We start from the raw sequence: 26402 nt of genomic DNA, 5'->3' as shown, positions 1-26402 counted from the left end.
ACTGTAAGCAGTATATTTTGTTTTCTTACAATTTCCTAGTTCCATGTATTTTGTCACAAGCCACAGAAACAGACTAAGACAGAGAAATGGTACCAGAGAAGTGGGTGTTACTTATAATAGATATTTGAAAATGTGGAAACAGCTTTGGAACTGCATAATGGGCAAAGGCTGGAGGAATTTGGAGGACCAGGCTAGAAAATGCCTAGATGCTGGTGAAAGTTTAGAAGACAAGAAAACCAGGGAAAGTATGGAATGTTTCAGAGACTGGTTAAATGGTGGTGACCAGAATGCTTATGGAAATATGGACTGTAAAGACCATTCTAAGGAGGTCTCAGATAGAAATAAGAAGAAGTTTATTGGAGACTGGAGCAAAGATCACCCTTGTTGTAAACTGACAAGAAACTTGGCTGCATTCTATTCATGCCCAAGAGTTTTATGGAATGTGGAACTTCAAGGTGCTGACCCAGGATATTTGGCAGAAGACATTTCTAAGCAGCAAAACATTAAGGAAGCTGCATGATTACTTGTAACAGCCTAAGGTGAATTATGGTGGCAAAAGCGTGACATAAAGCCAGAATTTAAAAGGAAAGCAGAGCATGAAGATTAGGAAAATTTGCAGCCTGGCCATGTGGTAGAGAAGCAGAGGGCATTTTCAGGAGAACAATTCAATGGTATGGCCCAGCAACCATTTGCTAAGGAGGTTAATACAGAAGAAAGGGATTATCAAGAGAAGGGGAAAAAGACCTTTAAGGCATTTCAGAGATCTTGGAGGCTGCATCTTCTATTTCAGGCCCAGAGGCCTAGGGAGACAGAATGGTCTCGGGGAACAGGCCCGAGGTGTCCTCCTTGGGCTCGCTGCCCAGAGCCACTTTGGAATGCTGCTCCCCACACCAGCACCCCAGTTGCTTTGTCTGTTCCAGCTGTGGTTAAATTGGCCCCAGGTGTGGCTAGACCTGCAGCTTTGGAAAATACAAGCCAGAAGCCTTGGTGGTGTCCATGTGGTGTTAGGTCTGCAGGCTTGCAAAATGCCAGAGCCGTGGAGCCTTGGGAGCCTCCACCCTGATTTCAAAGGATGTATGGAAAAGCCTGGGGGCCCAGGAAGAGCTCTGTTACAGGGGTGCAGTCACCACAGACAGCCTTCACTGGAGCAATGCTGAGCAGAAACGTGGGATTGGAGTTGCAGCAGAGAAACCCCATCAGCACCATGCCCAGTGGAGCCATGAGAGTGGGACCACCGTGGAGACCTCAGAATTGTGGAGCTACCAGCATGCAATGCCAGCCTGCAAGAGCTGAAGCATCACCTGAGACCAGGAAAGCCATAGGGGCTGCCCGAGGGCTTGGGGATCCAACCCCTGTACTGGTGTGTAGAGGACATTGAACATGGAGTCAAGGTATATATGATTTGCCACCTTTGAGATTTAATGTCTGCTGACTTGTTTGGGACTTGTTACACCTTTCTTTTGGCCCATTTCTCCCTTTTTGAACAGGAATATGTACTTGTGTTTGCCCCACCATTGTATCTCAGAAGTAGATGACTTGTTTTGATTTCACAGGTGGGACCTTGAGACTTAGGACTTTTGAGTTGAAACAAGTTAAGACTATGGGATGAAATGAATATATTTGTATGTGAAAAGAACATGAATTTGGGGGGACTGGTGTGGAATGCTGTGAATTGATGTCCCCTCCCAAAACCTAGTCCCCACTGTGACAGTGTAAAGAGGGTGGGAAATCCTATTATGGTAATTGAAAGGTGGGGCCTTGAAGAGGTGATTGGACTGTAGGACCATGCAGTAGTGAATGGATTAATAATGGTGGTCAGGGACGTGGTTCTGAGGGCTTTAAAAGGAGATTATATGAGAGTCTCTCTCTCTCTGCTCTGCCATTTTCTGCCATGTGAGACTCCTGTATTGCCATAAAGCCACCACCAGAGAAGACCCTCATCAGATGTGTTCCCTGGACTTTGGACTTCCCAACCTCTGAAACTGTGAGCAATAAATTTCGTTTTCTTGCGTATTACCCAGTTCCATGTATTTTGTCACAAGCAACAGAAATGGACTAATACAAAGACTGTAACAGACTTAGTGATTAGTTAGCTGTCAAGATTGTGTCATAGGGAACTCCAGAGTTTTGACCTTAATAACCAACAGGTTTGAAAGAGTGGGGATCTGACTTTGGGAAAAGGTGGTGAGTTTGCTCCTCAGAATGTTAAAGTAGAAGTTATTGGGTACCTAGGTGATTGGCTAGGATGCAGAGGAAATTGGGAGTCAGTGATATGGAGGTGACAGTTTACTAGAAGAGTGTGTGTGGAGAGAGCTAAGAGCCAGAGATTAAGTGTGGAGGGGAGGAAGGAGAGAGTAATTTTAACACTTTTTGTTTCCCGAGCAGTTTTTCTAAGTGTTTTACAGGCATGAGTGATTACTTTTTCTTTTTTTAATTTTGCAGAAGAAACTGAAGTTTAGAGAGGTTGAGTTCTCCAAGGGGCTACCCACAGCCCTGATTTATTAAGGATCTACTAGGCACCTGGGCCTGTGGTAGTAGGTCTTGTATGCGCATTAGTTCATTTAATCTTTACAGCAGTTGCAAGGTGGTGTTATCTGCATCATACCAAGGGAGGGTAATAACTGAAGCCTGAAGAGGTAAAGTAATGTGCCCAGACAACAGACTTGTGAGGGGAGGAGAGAAGATGAAAACCCAGGTCTGCCTGATTCTGGCTGCTGCCTGGTGCTTGGCACATAGTAGGCATTTTGTGACTGCTTGCAAGCCCGAATGACATGCTGGCACATCTGAGAAGAACAGGTCAGAGACATAATTGACCTGCAGGGCTCAAGGCAGGTTTTGAGCTCTTCTGTACAGTTATTTCCTTGTGTGCCCCCTGCCTTTCTGGGCTAGGGTAACTGAGAGGCTCTTGTTCCAAGTAACCTGGGAAGCTTGGAAACTTCTTCCCCTCATGGTGCTCTGCCCCAGCCCTCCTGGGACTTCAGTGCAGCTTTGTCAGGCCTCCCCTCTTCTTGGTCACTTTAGTTTCCACCTAGCCACTTGCCTGCCTGATGGCAGTTCTCACTGTGGGTTTTCGGGTGAGGAGGTCTGGCTCAGTGACGTCTGTCCCTGTGGCCCTGGTCACATTCCCTTTGGGTGGCCAAAGGTCATTGCCTGGGAACTGCATCATGCCTGCTGCTCAAGGTAAGGGCAAACAGCAGAGTGACGGGGCCCCTGTCCCAAAGCAGAGCTCCCGGATTTATAGCATGAAAGGAGAATGACTCTTAACTCTTCGTCTGCTGGAGGCCCATGTCCTGCTTCGCAGTGCTGGCTGGAGATTCTGGGGAAGAAGCAGCTGCATTTTGGAAGCCTGGAATCTTGAGTTAGAATGGGGTCAGGAGGGAGAGGAGAGGCAGCTTCTGACCCAGGTGGATGGCTCCTGGCGTAGAGCAGGTCTTTGGAGCTGCTTGGCTGGCTCTGCCTTGGGCGTCCTGGTTGGGGCTTGAACAGGTGGAGTGCTGCTGATCTTGAGGTGTTCTCTTCTGGTGGTGCAAGAGGCCACTTGTGTTTGACCCTTTCCTGCCTGGCAGGTGGCAGAAAGCCCTGAATGGGGGACTGGTTGCAGGCAGGGTCTCAGCCAGGCAGCATGAGGCTGGAGATGTCACCTTTCCAGACCTTGTCAGTTGGGAGGTTTTTCATAGACAGTTTCCTTTTTCTTGTCCCCTTTGCTTCTCACTGAGGCATGGCTGATTCCCAGTAAGTGGTGCTGGCGGGGGATGTGCTTTCTGAAGCTAACAGATGTGGCTTGTCACCACGGCACAGCGGTTAGAGGGAAGCGGGGTGTAGAGTTTCGTACTCCATCCGAAACTGGAGCTCCTCAGGTTTTTTTTCTTTTTTTCACTGCTCTCTGTTTTTAATAAAATTGTTGTGTCTACACAGCCCTGTTTATTCCCCTCGTGTGCAAAGAGTGGCAGCGTGACTAATTTTTCAGTTAAAGAAAATCAGAGTATAGAAAGTATTTCTGCCACTAGTTTTGTCAAAATGGGTAGGCCTTTTTATGTTTCTAGGTGAAAAGTTTTGGTCCCTGGCTGAATGGTAACGTTCCTCTTCATCACTTAGGTGCACCTTTCTGTCTCCTGTCCTGACTTTGGGGTGCTCCTGCTTTCCTTTCTTTGTCTGCCTCTTCTCCTTCCCACCCTCCCAGGTGTGACTTCATATTCTCTCCCTTCTCTTCTGTGACAATCTACCCTTAAGAGTCTGATGAACTTATTCACACTAAGAAGTAAATGACTGATATGATTCAGAGCTTTATGTTATCTCTGGACTTTCAGGTACTTCTGATTTAAAAACATTCCCATACTGCGGGATGCTCTGCTTCCAGCCTGGTGGGACTGCTTGTTCCCAGCTCAGGTTTATTACATGTCAGGAGCTTCTTTGACATGTGTGAGAAGACACCACACCCATTATACCAAGCAGGGAATGCTCAGGAACCCAAGCCATAGGCAGAGTTGTCATTTCTGTGTGGTAGAATGTCTTTGTGGAGTTTAAGCCAAAGGTAAGTTTGGCAGATAGGCTATAGGGCACCCAATTAAATTTGAATTACAGATAATTTTTTTAGTAATTTGTCCCATGAAATATTTGGGACATAAATTAAAAAAGATAATTGTTTACCTGAAGTTCACATTTAACTGGAGGCCCATATTTTTATTGCGAAGCCTGGCAGCCCTCCAAAGGGGGAAATTGTGGTGCTGAGGCATCAGCCCAATGGAGAGAGTAGATTTGGGGCCAGCTGCCCTGGCTCAAGGTTCCTGAACTCATAGCATGTGGTGCTGTGGAGGGATTCCGGTCCCCGCTGGATCATTCCTTAGCCTGTAGCCTTGAGCAGACACATGTGAAGGCATGTGTGGGAGTGTTTGGTATACTGGAAAGTACTTAATGTGCTCATGCTACTCCAGTCACCAGAGGACTCAAAAACAGTGGCCTAAACACACAAGGATTCCTTCTCTCACCTAAATTTAGCAGTCTGGGATTGATGCTGTGATTCTATGGCCATCGGAGACCTAATGTCCTATTTGTTGCTTCATCCCAGTATGTGAGTCCCATTCTCAAAGTCTGCTCATAGCCCAAGATGGCTGCAGGAGCTTCAGCCATCGCATCTGCAGTTCAGGACAGAAGGAAGAAAAGAGGAAGGGGAAGGGATGTATGTTCCTTCTATTTTAAAGAGTCTCTGTGGAAGTCCCAGACAACACACTGTGTCCATATGTTGGTAGAACCTAGTCACATAGTCAACAGGTAGCTTGCAAGGGAAGTTTGGTGTCTTTAGCTAGCTAGGCAGGTTTGTTTTTAAGGATGTAGGGGAGGATGGATATTGAAAGGCAGCTAATAGACTCTACCATGTCTGTACTGTGGTTTATTTACCTGCTAGAAAGGCTCTGGGCTGGAAAGTGTTGGAGGTGGGCATATGTGACCCACAGAGCAGGCATACGACTCCACTGAGCAGGGAAATACAGTAACTGCTCGTATTTCTCTGCTGCATCACTTCTGTCCCTTTATGGTGTATGGAAAACTTCCTTTCCCTAATATTGCATCGGACACCTATGAGGAAAGGCTGATTTCCCATAAAAGTGCGTGCGTGTGTGTGTGTGTGTGTGTGTTTAAAGTTGCAGATCACTTCATACTTTCTCTTAACAAGTACTTATTAAATGACTCGTTTACTGTTGTAGCTTCTTTGGTGTGAGCCCTCATGTCTTACCTGGACTGGTTGTCAACCTGGCTGGACCATGGTGCCCCAATATGTGGTCAAACATTCAAGGTGTTTCTGTGAGGGTGTTTTTGGACGAGATTGACAATTAAGTTGGTGGACTTTGAGTGAAGGAGATTGCCCTCCCCAATGTGGGTGGGTCTCGTCCAATCAGTTGAAGGCCCGAATAGAATAAAAGTGACCTCCCCTCAAGCAAGAGGGGCTGAGGGAGTTCTGCAGCAGATGGCCTTTGGATTTGAACTGCAACATCGGCTCTTTCCTGGATCTCCTTGCAGGTTTTAAACTTGCCAGCCTCCACAATCGCACAAGCCAATTCCTTACAATACATCTCTTTCTATACATGTATCCTGTGGGTTCAGTTTCTCTGGAGAACCCTGGCTAATTCAGCATACTTCTGTGTCTGGGGTCAAGCCCAGATCGGAGCACAGCATGCAAGGGTTTTCATCTGGCGTCTGCGCTTCTCTGTGCTGTGCCTCGGTTTGCACTCCCCGCCCCCCCCCCCCCCCCGCCGCCAGCTCAGGCTCACGACTGCTGGTGCATCCTGCTGTGTTGTTTTACAGTTTCTGAGTACATCCTGAAGCATTTTGCCTCATTGCATATTCTGTTCTCTTTGCCTGCAATGTTTTCCTTCCCAGACTGAGTAGCTCTGTGATGTTCAAAACAGGAGCCATTAGCCACATGTGGCTGCCTAAGTGTAAATTAATTAAAATTAAACTGAAAATTCCTTCTTTCACTCTCACTAGCCACATTTCAAGTGCTCAATAGCCACATGTGACTGATGGCTTCTGTTTTGGGACAGTGCAGATAGACAACATTTCCATCACTGCAGAAAGTTCTCTTGGACAGCATGGCTTAGCTTTTACCCTTTGCCTGATTAAAATGAAGGCACTAGTCAATAAAACTATTATGAACACTTCCTGCAGTCCCTGCCCCTCAGTAAACTTCTCTTCAATTCTTTGAGAATTTCCTGAAAGGTATGGATGTCATGCTCTGAAAACAGTCATCTATGTGCATGGGTGCATGAGTTATAAACATAACTTCAAGGTATTCATCAGCTCCCCTTAAATGTCTTTTGTGTCCTGTAGGTTAATACCCAGGAGCTAATGCTACCTAACACTTGCTTATATAACAGCTGACACTTTTATACTGCTTACTGTGTGCCTGTCCTATGTATTTTATGTGTATTAACTCACTCCTCAAAGCAACCCCATGAACTAGGTTCTGTTATTATCTGCATTTTGCAAATGAGGAAACTGAGGCACAGAGAAGTTAAGTAACGTGCTCAAGGTCACATAGCTAATGAGTGGCCTAGCCAGGATTTGAACCAGGCAGACAGTCCTGATCTGTGTTCCTAACCTCTAAACCATGGTTTAAAAAACCCAGCCAGAAACATGAGCTCCTTGAGGGCAGAAATCACATCTTATTCTTTGGGCATCTCCATGATGCATGGTGTAGATAAAGGTGAAATGGATAATCACTGTAAGGAGGGGTGCTTGGACTCGAGGGTCACAAAGGCTTAAGGCATAATCATCTCAGCCCTGAGACATTTGGATTCTTCCCTGTGGGCAGCTTATTCTTTTTCTTTCTTAGATCCATTAGCTGAGATTTGTTCCTAACCATTTAGTGCTAGGAGAAGCCCCCGATTTCCTCAGACCAGCTTTGCTTGGCAGTACTAGGTGGAGAGGAGGGGATTTGCCCGGAGGCTTGGTTCACATTGAGAGCCCTGCCTCAGCAGCTTGTGCCAAACTTGTTTCCCAGGCAGGGCCCACTGCTGCCCTGGCCCTGTGCCAAGGCCATTCCTGTCCTTTCCACAGATCCCTTGGTGGCCTGAAGTGGTGTAGGCTCCTGTGGCCAGACAGTCCCCTGGATGTGTGGATTCTTGTGTCCTGATGTGCTTCTGACAGCCTGTCCTGGCCAGGGTCCACTGGCCATAGCCACGTTGACTGTCTTTGCACGTGTGCTGTAACAGACCCTCAGCTTTTCATATGGTGTGCTAAGTGGTTGTACTAACTCTTAGTTATATTAAGCCCTCTCTTTCATCTTCATCCCCTGACCGTGAATTCTTTTGGCAATCTTCTTGCAGGTGGTAGTTAAAATTAAGCCTATGTTTTAGTCCATTTTGTGCTGCTATAACAGAACACCACAGACTGGGTAATTTGTAAACAATGGAATTTTATTTGGCTCACAGTTCTGGAGACAGGGAAGTCCAAGGTCGAGGGGCCACATCTGGTGAGGGCCTTTTTACTGCATCATAACATCGCAGAAGGCACCACATGGTGAGAGAGAGAACAAAAGATGAACTCGCAACCTCAAGCCCTTTTGTAGCTGGCATTAATCCATTCATGAGGGTGGAGCCCTCATGACCTAAACACCTCCCCTTAGGTCCCACCTCCCAGTACTGTTGCATTGGGGATTAAGTTTCTAGCACATGCTTTTTGGGGACACATTCAAACCAGAGCAGCTAAGTTATGCTGACCCAGAAGCAAAATATAGGTTGGAGGAGGTGGTTTGACATTTCAGTTGCTCCTTTGGCTGTGCTTAAGTGTACCAGGCAACAGATAGTGCTAAGTGACCCGGAGAGGTCTGAAACCTGGAGAAGGTGGGAAGAAGGGAGCCAGTGCCCCTGGATGACGAAGGACTTGGCACGACACCAGTTGCTAAGTGCAGACTCTCCACTATCCTGGTGGGGGGACTCCCAGTGCCTTCAAGGAGTTTGCAGCCTTGTTGAAAATACCTAGTGAACAGTAAAATGATTCAAGAGATGTGTTGCCAATTTGTTCATAGCGTTGGGCAGTTTTCAAAGTGTTTTTCATATATACTCTCATAACATGGCAAACTGCTGAAATAAGCATGGAAACTCGGTCCTTTGAATTCTGAGAGGGTGAAATTTCACCCAGGCATGGATTTCCTGAAGACCTGTTGGGATCTGGGTTAAATATTACTGGAAGAGGGGCAGTAGAGTGGAGGGGACATTATTTAGATCTTGGAGAATGGCATTTACACCACGTGATTTAGTGTGTACAGTTTGGTGATTATTTAGGTGAGTTTTCACATCATCAGAAACGGGCATTTCCAAGGATAAATGTACCCAATAGACATTTATCTAATTGTGTGAGCCGCGGAAGAAAAAAAATTACAAATGCATTAACATGACTGGCCACAAGGGAGTTATTGCAGCCATCATTGGCACTGTAGCAGGGTACCTTAATTAAACAAATATTTCTTAAACACTTGCGATGTACTGGCCACTGTGCTTGGTTTGGGGAATTAAATTCAGTAATAGTTTCTGCTCTGATAAGGCTTCCCAGGTCACTAGGGGTGATGCTGCTGTAAAGAGATCACAGAAATTCCATGTACTATGTATAAAAGAGAGGGCTGTGGGTTACTGGACTTTTTTGCTGTAGCACCTTGACTCTGAAGGTCCTGGGCCTGGGGGACTGACCTTTGTCATCTAGCATGTATTGGTGCCCCTAGGTTTGAGTTGCCCTGCTGTTTTCTTTTCTCCCTGATCTCCCTTCACATACCCTCCTGGGTCTCTCCCAGGGTTATGGGCCAAGAGTGGAATGCTCTGAGCTTCCAAGTTGCATTCCACTTTGCAGAATGAGTTGGCGTTAGCTGAAGTCACTTTGTCTAGAATGGGTGTGTCCTCTACCTCTGTTAAAGGCAGCCCTGTGGGAATGAAGCCAAGTGGTTGTGTAGGTGCTGGCTAGCAGGAGACCAGTCCTAGCCAAGATAGAGAAGTTCTTCAATTAATAGGCTACTTTTGTATATCCCAGTCTGGCAGGGAAGAGGCCATTGATAGATACTCCCTTCCATCATTTCTTTTGAGTATTTCTTGTCACAGAGGCATGAAGAATGTTAATGACTTTGAACCCATTTATTTTAAGTGTGTTGGAAAGCAGTCTCTAAGTGGAGACAGGCAGAGTACAGGATTAGCTCAGGATAGTTGGGCGTGTGATGTGTCCAGCTGAGTGGGCAGGTGGTGAGGACAGGTGGATACTCTGGCCTGTTCTGGCTGCCCCACTTCTCTGAATCCAGAGAGTTAGCCACCCTGTGATGTGCTTCATGATGTATCTTAATGACTGATTTTCCTCAAAACCTTAGACTAGTCTCTTAATAGTCTGAATATGATTTGAAGGAGTTTGGGTGTGGCAGATGTCTTGTGAATTAGCAGAGGATGATCGTGGCTTTCCTTTAGCAAGATGGTATATAGGAGCTGGAGATTAGTCCTTCTATACCAAGGTATGGGGGTGGGGATGGAGAATATAACAAAAATACCCAGAGGAATGGCTTTGGAGGGGGACGTGTGTTCATTTCTGTGCTGGGTACTGTAGGTGATGAAGTAGATACCACAGCTCCTGCTGCTAGGAAGCTTTTGTTCTGCAAACTCTCATGTGCTGTTGAGCAATGCAAGCTGTCTTTGAATGAATTCTCTACCAAGTATTGGGAAATTTAAGCTTCATGGGTCTTCAGAAAAGAGGGAAACTAGTAAGCCTAGAAGAACAGGACTGCTCACTCTAAGGAAGAGGACAAGAGATGACAAGACTGTATTTTTTATAATCTATAAAGACTCATAAAGAAGAAGATATGATTATTCAACAAATGAGTCCCGTGTGCTGTAGAACAAGAATTCACAGAGGATAGAACATTTGAGATGGGTTTTAAGGGATGAGTAGGAGTTCCTTCCACGGAGCTGCGTGTGTTCCCCATGCCGAGGGAGAATGTGTGTGTTCCTGGCAGAGGGAATGGCATGTACACGAGTGGGGAGTGAGTGGCGAGTGGTAGGATCTCGGTGGGTGGGGAGTGAGGACCTGAGCTGTGGCCTGATTTTGTTGATGTGGTGGTGGGGTGTCAGGCAGGGGAGTGACACCATCTGACATTGACTTTAGAAAGATTACCGAGTATTCCAAATGCAGTGTGAGAGTAACTTTATACCATGTGGAGCTTAAATTGGCCATGTGAGATTGGAAGCTGGGAGACCAGTTGGAAATCTTTAAAAATAATCCAGGTGGGGACTGATGCTGGATACATCTGCTGAGGTTTCTGTAGAGCCTCTTTGTTCCTTGGTACAGAGCTGGGGTTGGGAAGGGGTTGGGCAGGGCTTGTGAAGCCTTTGGGTGCCCTGCAGAGAGAACACGTTGGCCAGTGGGCGCAGCACAGTGTGTGTGCAGGTGTGGTGTGGAGAGAGTCTGTTGAACTGAGGGTGATCCAGTGGGCTCTGTGGAGTGGGATAGTACAGGGCTCTGTGTGTGTGCTTTTTCTTTCCAGGTCGTTGGAGTCAGGGGGTCTGGGTGTGAGTCCCAGTCTCCTTTCTTTCTAGCTGTGTGACCTTGGACCCATGCTTTAACCTGTCTCTTTGGGTGTAAACTGGATAGCACAATACTTACTGCTAGATTCCATGGGTTCACACCTGGCACATAATAGGGATTTAATAAACACCCCGTTCTGGCTCCTTCTACCCTCCCTCCCTCAGGGCATTAGAAGGGGGTGTGGGGCGGGGCAGGGGCCTTCAGTTCAGGTTTCACCCTCCTCGAAAGTGCTTGGTCCTGGTAGTGTGCTCTGTGATTGCTGTTTTCCTGTCTCTGAGGGGTCTACATCACAACGGAGGAGACTGGGATTAGAGATGAGCAGCTGGAGTGGGTTGGCCACTAACACGCTTTTGGGGCCAGTGTTGGGCCCCCACCCTTTTGATGCATCTTGAAGATTGCGTGTGGGCAAAATGGGTTTTGAGGGACCAGAGCCCTTTCAGTTTTGGAAGCCCATCTGTCTCTCGTTTGGGCAACAGGACTTAACCTCTTCTCACTGCCAACCTTACAGGTATTTCTTTGTTTTTGTTGGTTGGTTTATATATTTATTTAAAATTTTACCTTTAGTGAGGGCAGCCTTTGACAAATATTTTTGGATTCCCTGTTCTTTTCGTGAGTAGCATTTTCTTGATTTTTGTGATTATATGGCAGATAAATAGCAAAAGTGGTAATTGATGAACCAAAGCCTTCAAAAAAAAAATTTCTTTATGGCTTTTTATTATGAAATTTCTCAAGTATGCACAAAAGTAGGGAGAATAATCAATGTTCATGGACCCATCATAAGCATCAACGATCAATAACATCTTGCCAATTATGTTTTCTCTACCCTTCCCCTGTAGTTTTTTCTTTGGTTATTTTAAAGCTGTTCACAAATATCCTTATCACTTCACCCGAATACTTAAGTATTTATCTCTAACAGATAAGAGCCTTTAAAAGAACACATTTTTATATGTAACAAACTTAATAATAGTTCTTTAATATCATCTAGTATCCAGTCTTTTTTTGAATTTCTCAAGCTGTTTTAAAAAATGTTTTCTTGTGATTGGATGAAAGAATTTGACTGGAAACAGCTGTTTTTTGTTTTTTGTTCTTTATTTGATAAACGGTATGGACCTCACCTTTTCCCTCAAATTATGCTATTGTCAACCCAGTGACATAGTTTTGAGCTTGAAGAACTATGCAGTCGATACAGAGTAAAGCAATAGCTAATTAAGAAATGCATCAAGAAGCAATTTTGTAGACTTTTTATTATGGAAAATTTGCAAACATGTACAAGAAGAAGATAGCAAAAGCAAAACAGCTCATTGGTTAAATAGCCCATCAATTCACTGTTTCCACATGTAAGCCAGACACTGCATTACAGAACATTTCCTTGTGAGTCCCTGCTGTCATTATGTACTTTCACAACTGTAACTGAGGTTTCCTGGGCATTAACAGAGGTCTTGGCATTCCAATCTGACAAGTTTAGTGACTTGTTCAAGGTGGCAGCCACAAGACAATGGTCGTTGTTGGTGCCAGGAATATACTCTGTTCCTCCCAGTTCTCTTGACATAGTCCGCTGCCTCATAGTGGCTCAATTGTCCTGGTTAATCAATGCCAGTTCTGTGCAAGGCATTGGGATGTTTCTTTTGTTGGCATTACTGTGTTAGGATCTGGGGATTGGAGAGCACGGGGGGCCTGCTTGTCCATGTGGTGCTGGTGGGAACACCTCTCTGGAGAACAGTCCCTGGAAATGTTGGCAGCTTTGCTTACAGTCCCCAGGTAGAGAGGGCTGTACCTCCAGAGGCAGAACCAGGGAAGGAGGAGCAACTGGCTCCCTGGCTCCTCCACTGGACAGGAACAAGAGGAGTCAGTGCACCGGAGCCTTGCCAAGGGCATCTGACGCCTTCAGCCCTTGACTCCCTGGCTGTGGCTGAGGGGAGGGAGATGTTCTTTCTAGTTCTGGCATCGCAGTTCTTTATACACCCACCTCTCCGCTCTCTGCTCCATCCTTCTCATTGGAAATCAGCAGTCCCTCCTTAGCTGCAAAGGACTGTCCCAAGGCATAACTACAGAGCACGTGGATTTTTCCCACGTGCAGTATTCCATTTCTCCCCTGCCCTGCGTCATGGAACAGCACTCCCTGCTCTCAGAGTACCAGGTGGTGACCAGGTCACCTGTCATGGCCTGGGTCTGCATCGCACATCCCAGCAGACAGATGAAATGGCTTCCCTGATTGGTGTGTGTGTCTTTAGGTCTTTGAGACTAGGAGATGCTGATGCTTTGTGTGTCCTGGGAAAGACAGTGTGGGGGCCCAGGCAGAGGTTGGAGATAAATGTGAGAGACATGCAGGTAGGAAGGAATAGCCCTGAGGAACATGGGGAAACCTGCCGCAGCAGAGGACCTCTCTGAATTAGTGCACATGTGAAGAATTTAGAGCTGGGATATGCGGTGTGTGTGATGTGGGGAAGAGAGAGCAAGGGGGTAGGATGTTGGGGATGGATATGTGGCTGGTGGGGCATAAAAGAAGGTGGCATGGATTGGGGTTAGTAGTACCCAGATTTGTCCATTTGAACAGGCCACTTTACTTGCTAGGCTCTCAAATTTTCATCTATAAAATAAAGTGGTTAGTCTGTGTCATTTCTTTTCCTTGAAGACCCTATGATCTGGTTCTGTGGGCCAGGGGTCTAGGTTGGGTGGTGGCTCCCTGGGGTTCTGTTCGGTGGGTCTTGGCCTTGGGCGCTGCTGTCCGTCCCCTGGCCCAGGCCTCTGCCTCATGCCTGGCTCCGTACTCCTGCCAGGGGTAGTTCTGTAGCAGGTGGCAATGCTGTCCTGTCCAGACTGTGTGAGCGTGAGAGCGGGAGAAAGCCGGAGGAGAAAGGTGGGTGTGCACTTCTGGCTAGGGTGGGCGGGAGGAGGCTCGGCATCTGTTGATCTGGGGTGCATTGTTCCTGGAGGCCCTGCTGTGTGTGGCTCGCAGACCTTGGGAGCCACCAGTAATGTGAAGGGGAGAGAAGCGTGGGTCATGGAAGCCAGCGGGCTGAGCAGCCTGGATGCGCTGACCCAGGTGAGGAGCGCCCTGTGCCTGGGGAAGCGCAAGGCCTTGGGACCGCCTCCTGCCAGCAGTTTTTAAGTGAATTAGGGATATTCTGTAGGGCGACCAATGGTGCCAACCTAAGGCATAGGGACAAGTGGCACACGAGTGGAATGGGAAGCCCTTTGTCAGGGTTTGGATGTGCGAGCTGGGTCCGGAGGTGAACTGCAAGCTACTGTCTAGCGCTGAAGATTAATAAAGGTGGACTCAGTTCTGCAGGAGCCTCCCGCGGTGCCACCAACTGAAACCCTTGAATCAGACTCAGCCCTGCTCAGTCTGAGGCCCTGGCTGACCACGGGGAGTGGGGAATGTCCTGCCAGAAACTGGGCCAAAACTTTCAAATATGCAAAGTAGAGAGGAGGCAACGGAGCCCCATAAATTCATATTCCAGCCTCTGCAGTTACACCTCCCCACCCCCAGTCTTATTTCATCTTTATATCCCTCCCCTACCCCATTTCTGGCTCTCCATTCTTTCTTCTATCTGTATTTTTAAGCAGTGATGGTTTTTTAATGTTTATTTTTTTAAGCAGCTCATCTTTAACCCCAGGACAGAGCACAACTGTTTGATCTTGATATTTCTAACCCCCTGAGGCTCTTTGACACTGATCCGTGTGGCCCTTCCATGAATGGCCCTGTGTCTCTTAAGACTGCTCATGGTTCTCTCATATTTCTGCAAGGATAGAAATATACCATGGGACTTTAATTTAATTCATAATATATGTTGTTGGGAGAAATAATCAACACATCATTAAACTGATCAGGGCTCCAACTGTACATGGTAACCTTTGGGACTGAGAAAAAAGCGACGTCCCATATGTTTGACAGATTTTTAGATGTTTAAAAAACTGATCCAGGAAAATTGAGTTTGATAGAAATAATGAAAAACTTCTTGGCACAAGCTACAACTAGTAAAGTTTGATGTGGATGAAACTGTTCAATGGATCAAGTCTGTTGATTTGAAATAGAAAAGAACTGATCCTCATGAAAATAATTTTGAGTAAATAAAAGCAAAAAAGGAACACCGGCTATGAAAGATAATCAAGGAACTAAATGGGCTTAATGGACTTCTCTCTAGAAAATGCTTTCAAATGAAGATGTATCTATTCTGGGATAATTCTGATTAAAATGTATACAGAGCATGCTCTGAGGCACAATGGTGGTGTAAGATGGCCATACCTTCCTCTGGCCATGCGTCAGGTAACCTCATTCAGAAGTTTAAAAGGGGAATAGAAAGTACAGGAAGCTTTCCGAATGGAACAGCTCAGGCCATCTGTTAACTCCTCAGAATCTAGGCAGAAAACCACAGCTTTAGTACAACTGAGAACAGACGTCCTTACCTGTTGTCCACCTAGCTCTTGATCCTGGCCATCCCTCCCTCGCCGAGGCCCACAGGGGTTTGGGACCATGCTTTCAAGGGTTTTTATCTTCCTCAGCTAGGTTGGAAAGAAATCTGAGACTTTCCTTCTTCATGAGCTTCGAGTTGGGGATGGGTTCTTTCCAGCCGCACGTCTCACATCCTCTATAAAGAGGCGAGGACAGGGAGGGGGATGGGGAGAGGTTGGGTAATGGCCACAAACTTACAGCTAGGTAGCAAGCATAAGTTCTAGTGTTCTATGGCACTGTAGGGTGACTGTAGTTAACAATAATTTATTGTATATTTTCATATAGCTAGAAGAGAGGATTTCAAATGTTCCTAACACAAAGAAATGCTAAACGTTTGAGGTAATGAATATACTAATTACCCTGATTTTATCATTACATATTGTATACATGTATTGAAATATCAATCAGTACCCCATAAATATGTACAGTTATGACGTGCCAATCAATACAATTTTGTCTCTGCCTCTTTGTTCTTTTTTAACCTAAAAAACAAACAAACAAGGATGGTTGCCTGGCCCCTGTGGTGGTGAGGTCCATCCCAGCTCTGTTGCTGCGGGTAGGAGGAGCGAGGCCTCCTGGCATTTGGCTGGCACGTCCCTTTGGGGTCAGCTTCTTCCCCAGGCTGCACTAGCTGTGCATGAGCATGGTCCTACCACAGTGGGTCCCCTCCTCCCCGCTCCTCGTTTGCTCCCTTGGCAGCATCTTTTCTTCCCACAAACCTGCCACCCATCCTGATCTGTGTAGACATGGCCAGCGTGGCCTTGATCAGAATGAAGAAGTCAGGCCAAGCTTATCTTGATCAGTCCGTCCTTGTCAGGAGTTTGCAGCCCCAGCAGGTGGTATTTAATAGACCAAAGGCTAAATGAATAATTTGTATTTAATTAGAACAAAGGCACTGGATCAGAGCTTGCTCTGTGACTTCAGGCAAGTTATTTAACCTTTGTGAGCCTTGGTCTCTATAAAGTAGGGGTGATAATTGGACTGACCTCTAGGGTCATTTTGAGATTTAAACGAGATGCTACTGTATTCAGAACAGCTTATATGCATCATCTGACATAAGTGCTCACACAGAAATGGCTATGATTGTTCTTTGTAATCATCTGTATCCAGGTTAATGGGTTTGTTAGTAGTCGAGTACTAGATTGGTCTGGTCTTGCAGGCTCTCTCTGTGACTTGAAGCCATCACCTGCTACAGTGTGGTGTTGGGCAGCTTTCTCCTTTCCAGTTTCCAGAGCTACGTGGCTGGCATGTTAGTGAGACCTGCATGAGGCTTCAGGATGGGAGTACAGGTGCGAGGCAGCCATCCTGCACAGTTTTGAGCTTCCGCCTTGCCTTTGGCTCCTTAGCAGCTCTTCTTGGTTGACTGTCCAATTGCCCAATGATTATGTCAGTACCAGAGTTATGGCAGATTATGTCAGGTGGGCAGACACTGCATGGTAGAGCAGAAATCGCCCCAGACCCGGGGTCAGAGGCCCCGTTTTCCTGGCTCTGGCAGGGACTAAATAGCTATGTGACATCAGCAGGTTACTTCGCTACTCTGGGCCATCCTTTGAAAAATGAGGGGCTTGGACCTGGGTAGTTTGTAAACTTTCTTCTACCCTGAACCTTTGTCCAGTTCCTTTGTGAGAAGGATCATAGGCTGTGGTGGGTGGACTTTGAGTCAGAGGGACACGGCTGAAGCCTCCCCTTCTCCAGGCAGCCTGGACAATGGCAGACATTTCTGCTGCCCACCCTGCTTTGCTGATGACAATTTGCGGAACACCCACACAATACTGAAAGCTTCACAGCCACAGCTGGCCTGGGCCAGTGTCCAATGAATGTCACTTATCAAATTCATTCATGAGCAGCCTCTTAAAATTCTGTCTATGGAAGTTGTTAGTATTCATGAGTCATAAAGATATTTAACAATTTTTCCTTTGCATATTACAGGACCAAGCTCTGCTGATGTTTTCCTCTCTGGTGCTATTATAAGCAGGCCCTCACCTTTTCAGCTTGCTCACTGGCTTCTTGGCTGTGAGTGAACCCCCATGTGACATGTGCATTCCACGGGACCTGTGGGCGTAAGGCCCTCGCTTATTCACGAAATCTTCTGGGCTGGCTGGTAGCCCACTTGGTTAAAGCAGATAATACCAAGATCAAGGGTTCCGATCCCTGTACCAGTCAGCTGCCATAAAAGCAGAACAAAAAACCAAATAATGTGTTAATACCAGGGCCTAGGTCCTTTGTTAGGGTCTGAAGGTGAAACTGTATTGGTCGTGCCAAAGATTTCTAGGCATCATGTTTCATATGATGGTGAGAACCAGACAGCCGGCCCTCTCTGGGATTGCTTAATTGGCTTCTGACTTTGAAGGTCATGTGTGCTGTGATGACACTGGGAAACAACCTTGGAGTTAAACTCTCCTCAGTTCAATATGTGTATAAACTCTTTGGTGCCTCCTGTATTTCCATGGCCCAGCCTGCAGCCTGACACCTGCCTCCTTTTAGAAATCTTCCATAGGAGACAAATTACTCTCTCCCTTCCCAACATTCCCATAGCACTTTACGCCTCTGACACTTGTCACGGTCCATCTTGTGTTAGAGTTCATAATGAACGTGTCTGTCTTCCTGACTGAATCAGTGCCCCCTTGTTTACATGTGGACCCTCTCCCCTCCACAGCTTAGCCTCCAGGAGGAACTTAGCACGTATTGAATGGACTTTATCCCGCTGGCGAGGGTACGATAGGAAGCCCCTCCTCTGGGTGTTCCTGCCTGGTACTTTCCTGTGTATGTAGTTTTAGAAAATGTTTTATAAAACGTGATCTCTAGCATGTACCTCAAAACTTCTAGCCTCTACCCATTACCCAGTTCCAAAGCTGCTTCCACGTTTTTAGGTATCTGTTACAGCAGCCGTCCACTTCTTGGTACCAATATCTTTTTTAATTACTCAGACTGCTATAGCAAAGTGCCACGGGCTGGGTGGCTTAAACAACAGAGGTTATTTCTCACAGTTCTGGAGGCTGGAACTCCAGATTCCCTGTCAGGGGAGGACTGTCTTCCTGGCTTGCAGATGGCTTGCCTTCTTCCTGTGTGCTCGAATAACTTTTCCTTGGTGGAAGGAAGGGGAGATCGCAATCTTCCTCTTCTTAGAAGGGCACTAATCCCCTCACGAGCTAATCTAAACTAATTACTTATCAAGGGTCCTACCTCCTAATGCAATTACACTGGGGAGAGGGCTTTGCTATGTAAATTTTGGGGAGTGCACAAACATTAAGACCATATCAGGAGCCCTCCTAGAAGTGTCACTCAGTGTCTGTTTGCCTCTCATTAGCTGGAACTTAGTAACAGGGGCACTGTTAGCTGGCACATTACCTCACCCTGAGACATAAAGGCTTTATTACCATGAAAGATGACAGTGTGTGCAGGACAGATGCCCAACACTTACTTGAACGAATGCACGAGTAAGTGGATGAGTGATGGAGAGATGCCATTTAGTTTTAGTGGGTAAAGTGTAGACTGAACCTCTCACTTTAGTTGGACCTGTGATCTGACAAGGCATCATGTTTCTGATGCCACGGTGATACAGGAAACAAGGAATCATGTGGAAACTTCCAAAACTAGCCAGGAATTAGACAGAGAGCATGTTCTTCTGAAAGGCCACCTCAAAGCTGATTCCCTTATATGGAAACTCATGAGATGCTGGTAGGGGGTGTGAATCGGTAGGGCCTGTGGTTTGGCAGCTGCATTTCAGAAGCCCCCCCCCCCCCCCCCCCCCAGCATCTCTTCTTACTTGAAGAAAGAAAAGTTTCATAATTTAAGCAGGGAGACCTGGGGGAAGAAGAGAGTTTACCCTTAAATGTTGATGAATTGAAATACTAAGATTTCCTGCAAATCAAAACCACATTGAGATACCATCTAACCCCAGTTAGGATGCCTAAAATCCAAAAGACTCTGAACGATAAATGCTGGCGAGGTTGCGGAGAAAAAGGAACTCTCATACATTGTTGGTGGGAGTGCAAAATGGTACAGCCTCTATGGAAAATGGTATGGAAGTTCCTCAAACAATTGCAGATAGATCTACCATACGACCCAGCTATCCCACTGTTGGGAATATACCCAGAGGAATGGAAATCATCAAGTCGAAGGTATACCTGTTCCCCAGTGTTCATCGCAGCACTCTTTACAATAGCCAAGAGTTGGAACCAGCCCAAATGTCCATCATCAGATGAGTGGATACGGAAAATGTGGTACATCTACACAATGGAATACTACTCAGCTATAAAAACGAATGAAATACTGCCATTTGCAACAACATGGATGGACCTTGAGAGAATTATATTAAGTGAAACAAGTCAGGCACAGAAAGAGAAATACCACATGTTCTCACTTATTGGTGGGAGCTAAAAATTAATATATAAATTCACACACACACACACACACACACACAAAATAAACCGGGGGGGGGGGGGAGAAGATATAACAACCACAACTACTTGAAGTTGATAGGACAAGCAAACAGAAAGGACATTGTTGGGGGAGAGGGGGGAGGGAGAAGGGAGGGAGGTTTTGGTGATGGGGAGCAATAATCAGCCACAATGTATATTGACAAAATAAAACTTAAAAATAAATAAATAAATAAATGAATGAATGAATGAATGAATTCAGGTTACTCTTTTGAAAAGAAAAAAAAAAGAAACACTAAGATTTCCTAAAAACCAAAAATAGATAAATACAAGTTCTATTGTAGAAAAATGTTAGGATCCTGTGGGCTTAATTATTGTCTCCTGGAGGTGGTTTGAGGTCTGTAAGTAGTCTATGGGTAGAGGGTGGGACAGCTTTTTTTTTTTTTTTTTTGGCGGCCCGCCAGTATGGAGACCCAAACCTGTGACCTTGGTGTTCTAAAGCTGTGCTCTAACCAACTGAGCTAACTGGCCAGCCCCCTAGCTTTTAAAGTTAACCTGTCCCAGTGCTTCCACCCTTTCCCTGCAGCCTGGCTGGGCAGATGGAGGCTCCTGGAGGACTGTCCTCGAGCTGGAGGCACGGGTTGGGAGGGGTGAGTTCTGTTGCTGAGAGTACCTAGTGCTGTCTCATTACTTCTTGGTGGGTTCGTCAGTTCTAGAGAGGAAGGGAGGGCATCCTTGTCCCCATTGTGTAGCTGAGGCACACCTGAGTGGGCGTGGGTGACCGGGTCCAGTGCCACACAGTGGGTCCGCAGCAGGCAGGTCCCTGGGCCACTTTGGTGGAAGCTTTAGCCTGGCATTCATTCAAGGCCTCCACTCTTGACTCCTTTTTAAAAATTTGATCCCAGGCTTTGTCAGATATCCTACAGATACTATGTTTCATAATATGTCCTTAAAAGAAAAACTTTAGACAAATTAAATTTAACAGTTTAATTGAGCAAAGAACGGTTTGTGAATTGGGCAGCCCCCAGAGCCAGAATAGGTTCAGAGCAAGTCCAGGGCTGCTACGTGGTTGGGTGACATTTATCGACAGAAAAAGGAAAGTACTGAAAGCAGAAAACGGGAGCAAGGTACAGAAACAGCTGGATTGGTTACAACTGGGCGTTTGCCTTATTTGAACACGATTTAAATAACTGGCTGCCTGTGATTGGCTGAGACTTGGCTACTTGCTACAAGAGTAGGTTACAGTTTGTTTGTACATCAAGGTAGTTTACAGTTCACTGTGTCCAGAGGAACCTTTAGGCCAAACTTAATTTAACAATGTCTTCAGAGTCTCGGATGTTTCCTCCTAGTCCCCCAGCAAGCCCGCATTTTCAAGTCATCCCTGTCCTGCAGGATCAGCCTCCTTTAAGAAGCCTTCCTTGGTTCCCTCTACTGGAAGTAATTTCTCCTTCAAATTTCCTTACTATGTATATATTTCCCTCCCTCCTGGGGCACCCTCATGTATACCTTCACATTATGGACTTTGAGTGTCCCTTCCATGACCATTTCAGGTTCCTGATGAGAGCGTTGCAGCCCCGAGTGCACATTCACTGAACGGTGGGGTTGGCAACCGTGGGGCCACAAAGCTGGTTCTTGCCCTGGGGACTGGTGTGCTCCAAACCTCTGATTTCTCTCCCCTTCCCCTTCTTCACAAAGTGTCCTCAACCCATGGTTTCTGAAAACTTTCTCTAAGTCATGTGAGGGTCACTCTGGGGAAGGGTGGGTCCCCTGTTCCTCTTTCCTCCTGCATCCCAGGGGCTGCTGCATGGGTGTCCCAGCAGGGCTTATGTAACTGACCTAGGGATCTGGTTAACCAGGGGTGGGCGGGTGGGATGCTGCAGCGGGCCAGCATGTGGCAGTGGCTTTCTCATGCTCTGGTGGTGACTGAAGTGTTGTTGCCCATTTCTCATGAAGTCACAAAATTGCAGTCACATGGCCCACTCTTGGGGGAGGGGTGTCTACTGTGCAAAAGAAATAGAATGTGAGTCACCTGTGTAATTTCACATTTCCTAGTAGTCATAGTAAAAAAGTAAAGGGAAATTAATTCTAGTATTTTATTTAATCCAGTGTATCTAAAATATCATTTCAGTGTATAATCAAAATAATACAAATTATTAATGAGAGGTTTAACATTTTTTTTTTTTGGTACTAAATTAGGGGTGTTTTGCACTCCTTTTGGATTAACATTTTGAACACTCAAGATCCACATGTGGCTGGTGGCAGTTCTAGACGTGAGGTCAGCTACAATTTGTGTTGATTCTCCTGCTTGATGCTCCCTGAGAGCAGAGACATGTTGTTACAATTAGGTTCCTCCCTTTGCCTGCCCGGTGCCATACTTGGCCCGTCACTGGTGTTGGAGAGTGAACTGAGTGGGGGACTGTCTGGCGGAGTGACGACACTGGGTGGGGCCTCCTACTGTCTGGAGTCTGGTCACATCTCTGCTCCTAACCAGCTTTGTGATCTTGGGGAAGCCTGTTCCCTTTCAGCCCCTGTCCCCATCTATAGAAAGAGCCATTGGAACATGATCTCCAGGGGCCTTTCTTATTCTGATGTGCCATGAATTGAGCCACGGATCTGGGCAGGGAATGTGTTAGGACCGCTTTATCCGCCTTGGCCTCATTAGTGAGCCAGAGCTTTGGAGAAAGGCCATGTTGTCAGTACCTGTCACGTGAGGGGCTGGCTCACCATCTCTGATTCTGACTAGGGCTGCTGTGTTTATCTGCTGGGTCCAAGATGGTGAAAATTGTCCATTCACCGATCTGGTACCCACTTTCCTGTTAGGGACCCGTTGCCCCATCCAGCATTCTCAAGGGCAGAGATGGATAGGGAGTATCCTGACCTCAGAACACACATCTTTTGAAAGGTATGATGGGCCATGGGGAGCCCCTGCCATTTTCTGAGGCCTCACAAGGTATCTTTCTCGCACAGGCTCAGCTGGAAGCTCAGAAGGCCACGCAGGACTTCCAGAGGGCCACGGAGGTGCTCCGTGCAGCCAAGGAGACCATCTCCCTGGCTGAGCAGCGGCTGCTCGAGGATGACAAACGGCAGTTCGACTCCGCCTGGCAGGAGATGCTGAATCACGCCACTCAGAGGGTATGAGTCATAGCTGTGTGCACCTGGTGGGGTGGGGGGGGGTAGGGTGTCTGGGTGTATGTGCATGCATGTGCGACGTCCCCCGGCATAGGTGACAGACTCTCAGGCATGTTGCCTAAAATGCTCACTGAAAGGCACAGGTTGTCATCTCCATGTGGTCTCTTGGCTGGGCCTGGTACTAAGCCATGTTCAGGGATGATAGTCACCCAGTGACAGGTATAGCTGCTCCTTCCCCATATTGCTTGAGGTTTGTCTGATTCAGATCATCCCTAAAGGTCTTGACTGTGGATTAGGGCTTCCCAGAGGGACCAGGTGGTTTTCCATGGTCTGCTCCCACTGAGCCCAGGAGACTGCCTGGGTTTAGAAGTCCAGATGGGAGTCCTTGATTATTAACAGTCCTAAACCACGTTGGGTCTGGACTTAGGGTGTGTGTGCTATGGAAAGAAGGGAGGGGTCATGGAAGATTAATCCATTATCAAGTAGGCCTTCTGGGGCTGGGCTAGGATTCAGGGAGCCAGCATTTGAGTAGGAGGTAGACGTTTAAGATCTTTACCCAGGGTTTGACTTTCTGGGTTTCATGCCATTATGTTTGGCTATTTACCAGCTCCTGTGATCCTCCTCTCTGGCCACCTTGCTCAGAATCAGAAGTGGTAGTGTTTTAGTCCATTTAGGATGCTGTAACAAAATACCATAAATCCAGTGCTTATAAACAACAGAAATTTATTTCTCACAGTTCTGGAGGCTGGGAAGTCCAAGATCAAGGTATCAGCTGATTCAGAGTCTGGGCGAAGGGCCCATTCCTGGTTTGTAGATGACCATCTTTTCGATGTGTCCTCATAGAGCGGAAGGGGTGAATGAGTTCTCTTGGGCCTCTTCTATAAGGGCACCGATCTCATTCATGAGGGCTCTACCCTCATGACCTAATCACCTCCCAAAGACCCCAACTCCTAGTATTCTCACACTGGGAATTAGGTTTCAACATGTGAATTTTGGGAGGACACAATCATTAGGACCATAGCAGGTGGGGACAGTTGTTTGGCTCAGTGGGACTTGGATACCTGTGCCCAACTCTTCTCGGTTTCCTAGGAGTCATGCAGAGGGTTCCTGGGCACCTCTCCCCTCTTCCGGGAATGGTTCTAGGCTTCTCCTGGGATGCCCAGGCCCATGTTTCCAGCATCCTTCAGCACCAGCCCAGGTCCACTGTGCCTCTTCCCAGTTTTCTGTCTATAGAAAACAAGTGCTTGGAAGACCAGTGTAGGGCTGGCTTGCTGCAGGGTTGGTGGGGCCGACGTGTGGCTTCTGCAGCTCCAACTAAGGCTTTGGGTGGGGGGTGATGCAGAGGGTGGAGGAGTGCGATGCTGGTCTTAGCGACTCCTTGAGAGGCTGCCCGTAGGGCCGGAACAGAAAAGCCAGGAGCTAATCCGACATCTCTCCCTTTTCAGTGTCACCTGCCATGGCGTCTCAGGTCCTGGGGGATCTGATAATTAAAGATGGATTGTGCTTCTTTAAATAGAAAGCCTGCCACAGATGCCTTCAAGAGTGAATTGCATGTTGACTTTATAGCACCTGTGCCTAAAGCCTGAGACACTTCTGGCCAGGCATCGTGTGCCCTTGAGTCTCCTGCCCCCTCGTGGGCATGATGCTTGTAGAGCTAAACATGGGCTGGGAACTGCCTTCAGGGTCAGCTCATGAAAAACAGAAGGGGATGTTGAAAGTCTTGGGACTTTACAAGCCAAAGTCTGATAGATGTGAAAAGTACAAAAATATGCAGAGTAGCTCTTCCAAGAAATTAGCTGAAGGACCACGTTTCCTTTCTGCCCTCCCTCTGCCAAAGCTGGAGATCCATATCAGCCTAAAGGGAATCATTTCAGAAATTATTTAGTCTGTTCTTTTAAAATGAACATAACTTGTTTCTGCTTTGGATATCTTTTTTAAGTCCTGGAGCCCTAGTGGGTGGTGGGTGGCCACCTAAGGAGTGGTGTCCCCAGTACCTCTAATTGCACATCTTATGGGCACTGTTTATACCACAGTCTTTGGGAATAGCACTTTTTGGAGTTGGGCGGTGCACAACCTGTGGGGCAGTACAAGATGGCTCTGGATTTCCTGAGGTCACGTGGGGCTCCAAAAGGGCCTGGGAGAGTCTTCTGATGTGTGCCCTCTCTGTGGCCGCTGAAAGGAAAGACCCAGCCATTTGGTTTTCTAGGTTGTAGGGGAAACCTCTGCAGATTAGCACGTGTTCTGGGCCATAGGCCAGGATTTCGAGGATTTGGGGGCTGGTGTTTCTCTTTCCCAGATTCCTTCACAGTTGCGTAGGACTGAAGTGTTTCTCATTGAACTGATGCATTCAAAACCGACACCAGCAAGAGACAAAGCCTGTGGCAGAGCTCCTGCCCGCCCCACCTTACCCTCCCTGCATCATTCAGAAACTCAGCCTACAGGGCATGCTCTCTGAATTTGATGGATGATGCAGATGTAATTCTCCAGTCCACATGTTCACATGTTTGGCTTTCAGATAGCATGGGTGACTATGAACCTCTCTCTCTGGACTTAGCATCTCCCCCAGCGGGGTGCACATTGACCACTTCCAAGCCTCACAGGCCTGGCATGCTCAGCTTGCCGAAAACTGCTTGATGAAATTGATGAGGGATCTAGGAAACATCCCCTGCTTTGCCTTACTTCTGGATAGTTCAGGAAGCCTGTTTCTTCAGGAGAAGGGAGCTTCATCACACTCTTCTTCCTAAGAAAGCACTACTTAAGGGTCTGGTAAAAGAAAATCTAGAGCTCAGAAAAGCCCAGGGCTGTCGGGAGGAAGTGGCAGTGGGTAGGGCTAAGTGATCCCCCCAGGCATAGTGGAAGGACGCTGGAATCCCCATGTTACTTGCCTATGCCCCCTCCATTCCCCTGAGACTCCCTGTGGTGACACTGGTGACTTGGAGCAATGGCTGAAGCCAGCACACTAGGAGACATCAGGAGCCCCAGTGTGCTGCTCTATTAGGCCACAGGTAGCACTGACAGGGAAAAGGGGACAGCTCTCTGCTCAGTGCTGTTTCGGAGGAGGGCTTTGGTCATCTGAGTAGCTTGAGGCAGAGCTGCCGAGTATGCAGTTGGGTGGTCTCCCTGGGGTGCAGGGCCTAGGGTCCCTGCCGCTCGCCAGTGGGGGGTTTGGGCAGCAGAGGCCCCTCCAGCCTCAGCTCTTTTGGCCTTGAAGCAGTCTTTGTGGGAAGGTGATGACTCTTCATCCTCTGAGAGAGGAGGGGTGGCAGCCTGGGAGGGAGGAATGGGCTTTTCTGACATCTTCTGAAGGAGACCAGAGAGAGGAAGAGGGAAGTGGGACTTGGAAGTGGAGAGGCATCAGCTGTTCATGAACCAGCAGCAGGTGCTGCTGGAGGGGA

The 26402-nt window shown here is 47.1% G+C and overlaps 1 protein-coding gene across 1 annotated transcript in view; it reads left to right on the top strand.

Annotated features, from left to right (window-relative positions):
- Nucleotides 1–26402, top strand: part of SH3BP5 (SH3 domain binding protein 5) — a 74105-nt gene that overhangs the window by 35625 nt on the left and 12078 nt on the right. The window contains exon 4 of the mRNA XM_063113493.1: nt 22846–23010. Coding sequence (XP_062969563.1) covers nt 22846–23010 — 165 coding nt within the window. The remainder of the gene's footprint in view (nt 1–22845; nt 23011–26402) is intronic.

This window comes from Cynocephalus volans, chromosome 11 (assembly GCF_027409185.1).
Source record: "Cynocephalus volans isolate mCynVol1 chromosome 11, mCynVol1.pri, whole genome shotgun sequence".
Lineage (NCBI taxonomy): Eukaryota > Metazoa > Chordata > Mammalia > Dermoptera > Cynocephalidae > Cynocephalus > Cynocephalus volans.
Note: the sequence above shows the minus strand (reverse complement) of the source record. Positions and strands in the feature narration are given on the sequence as shown.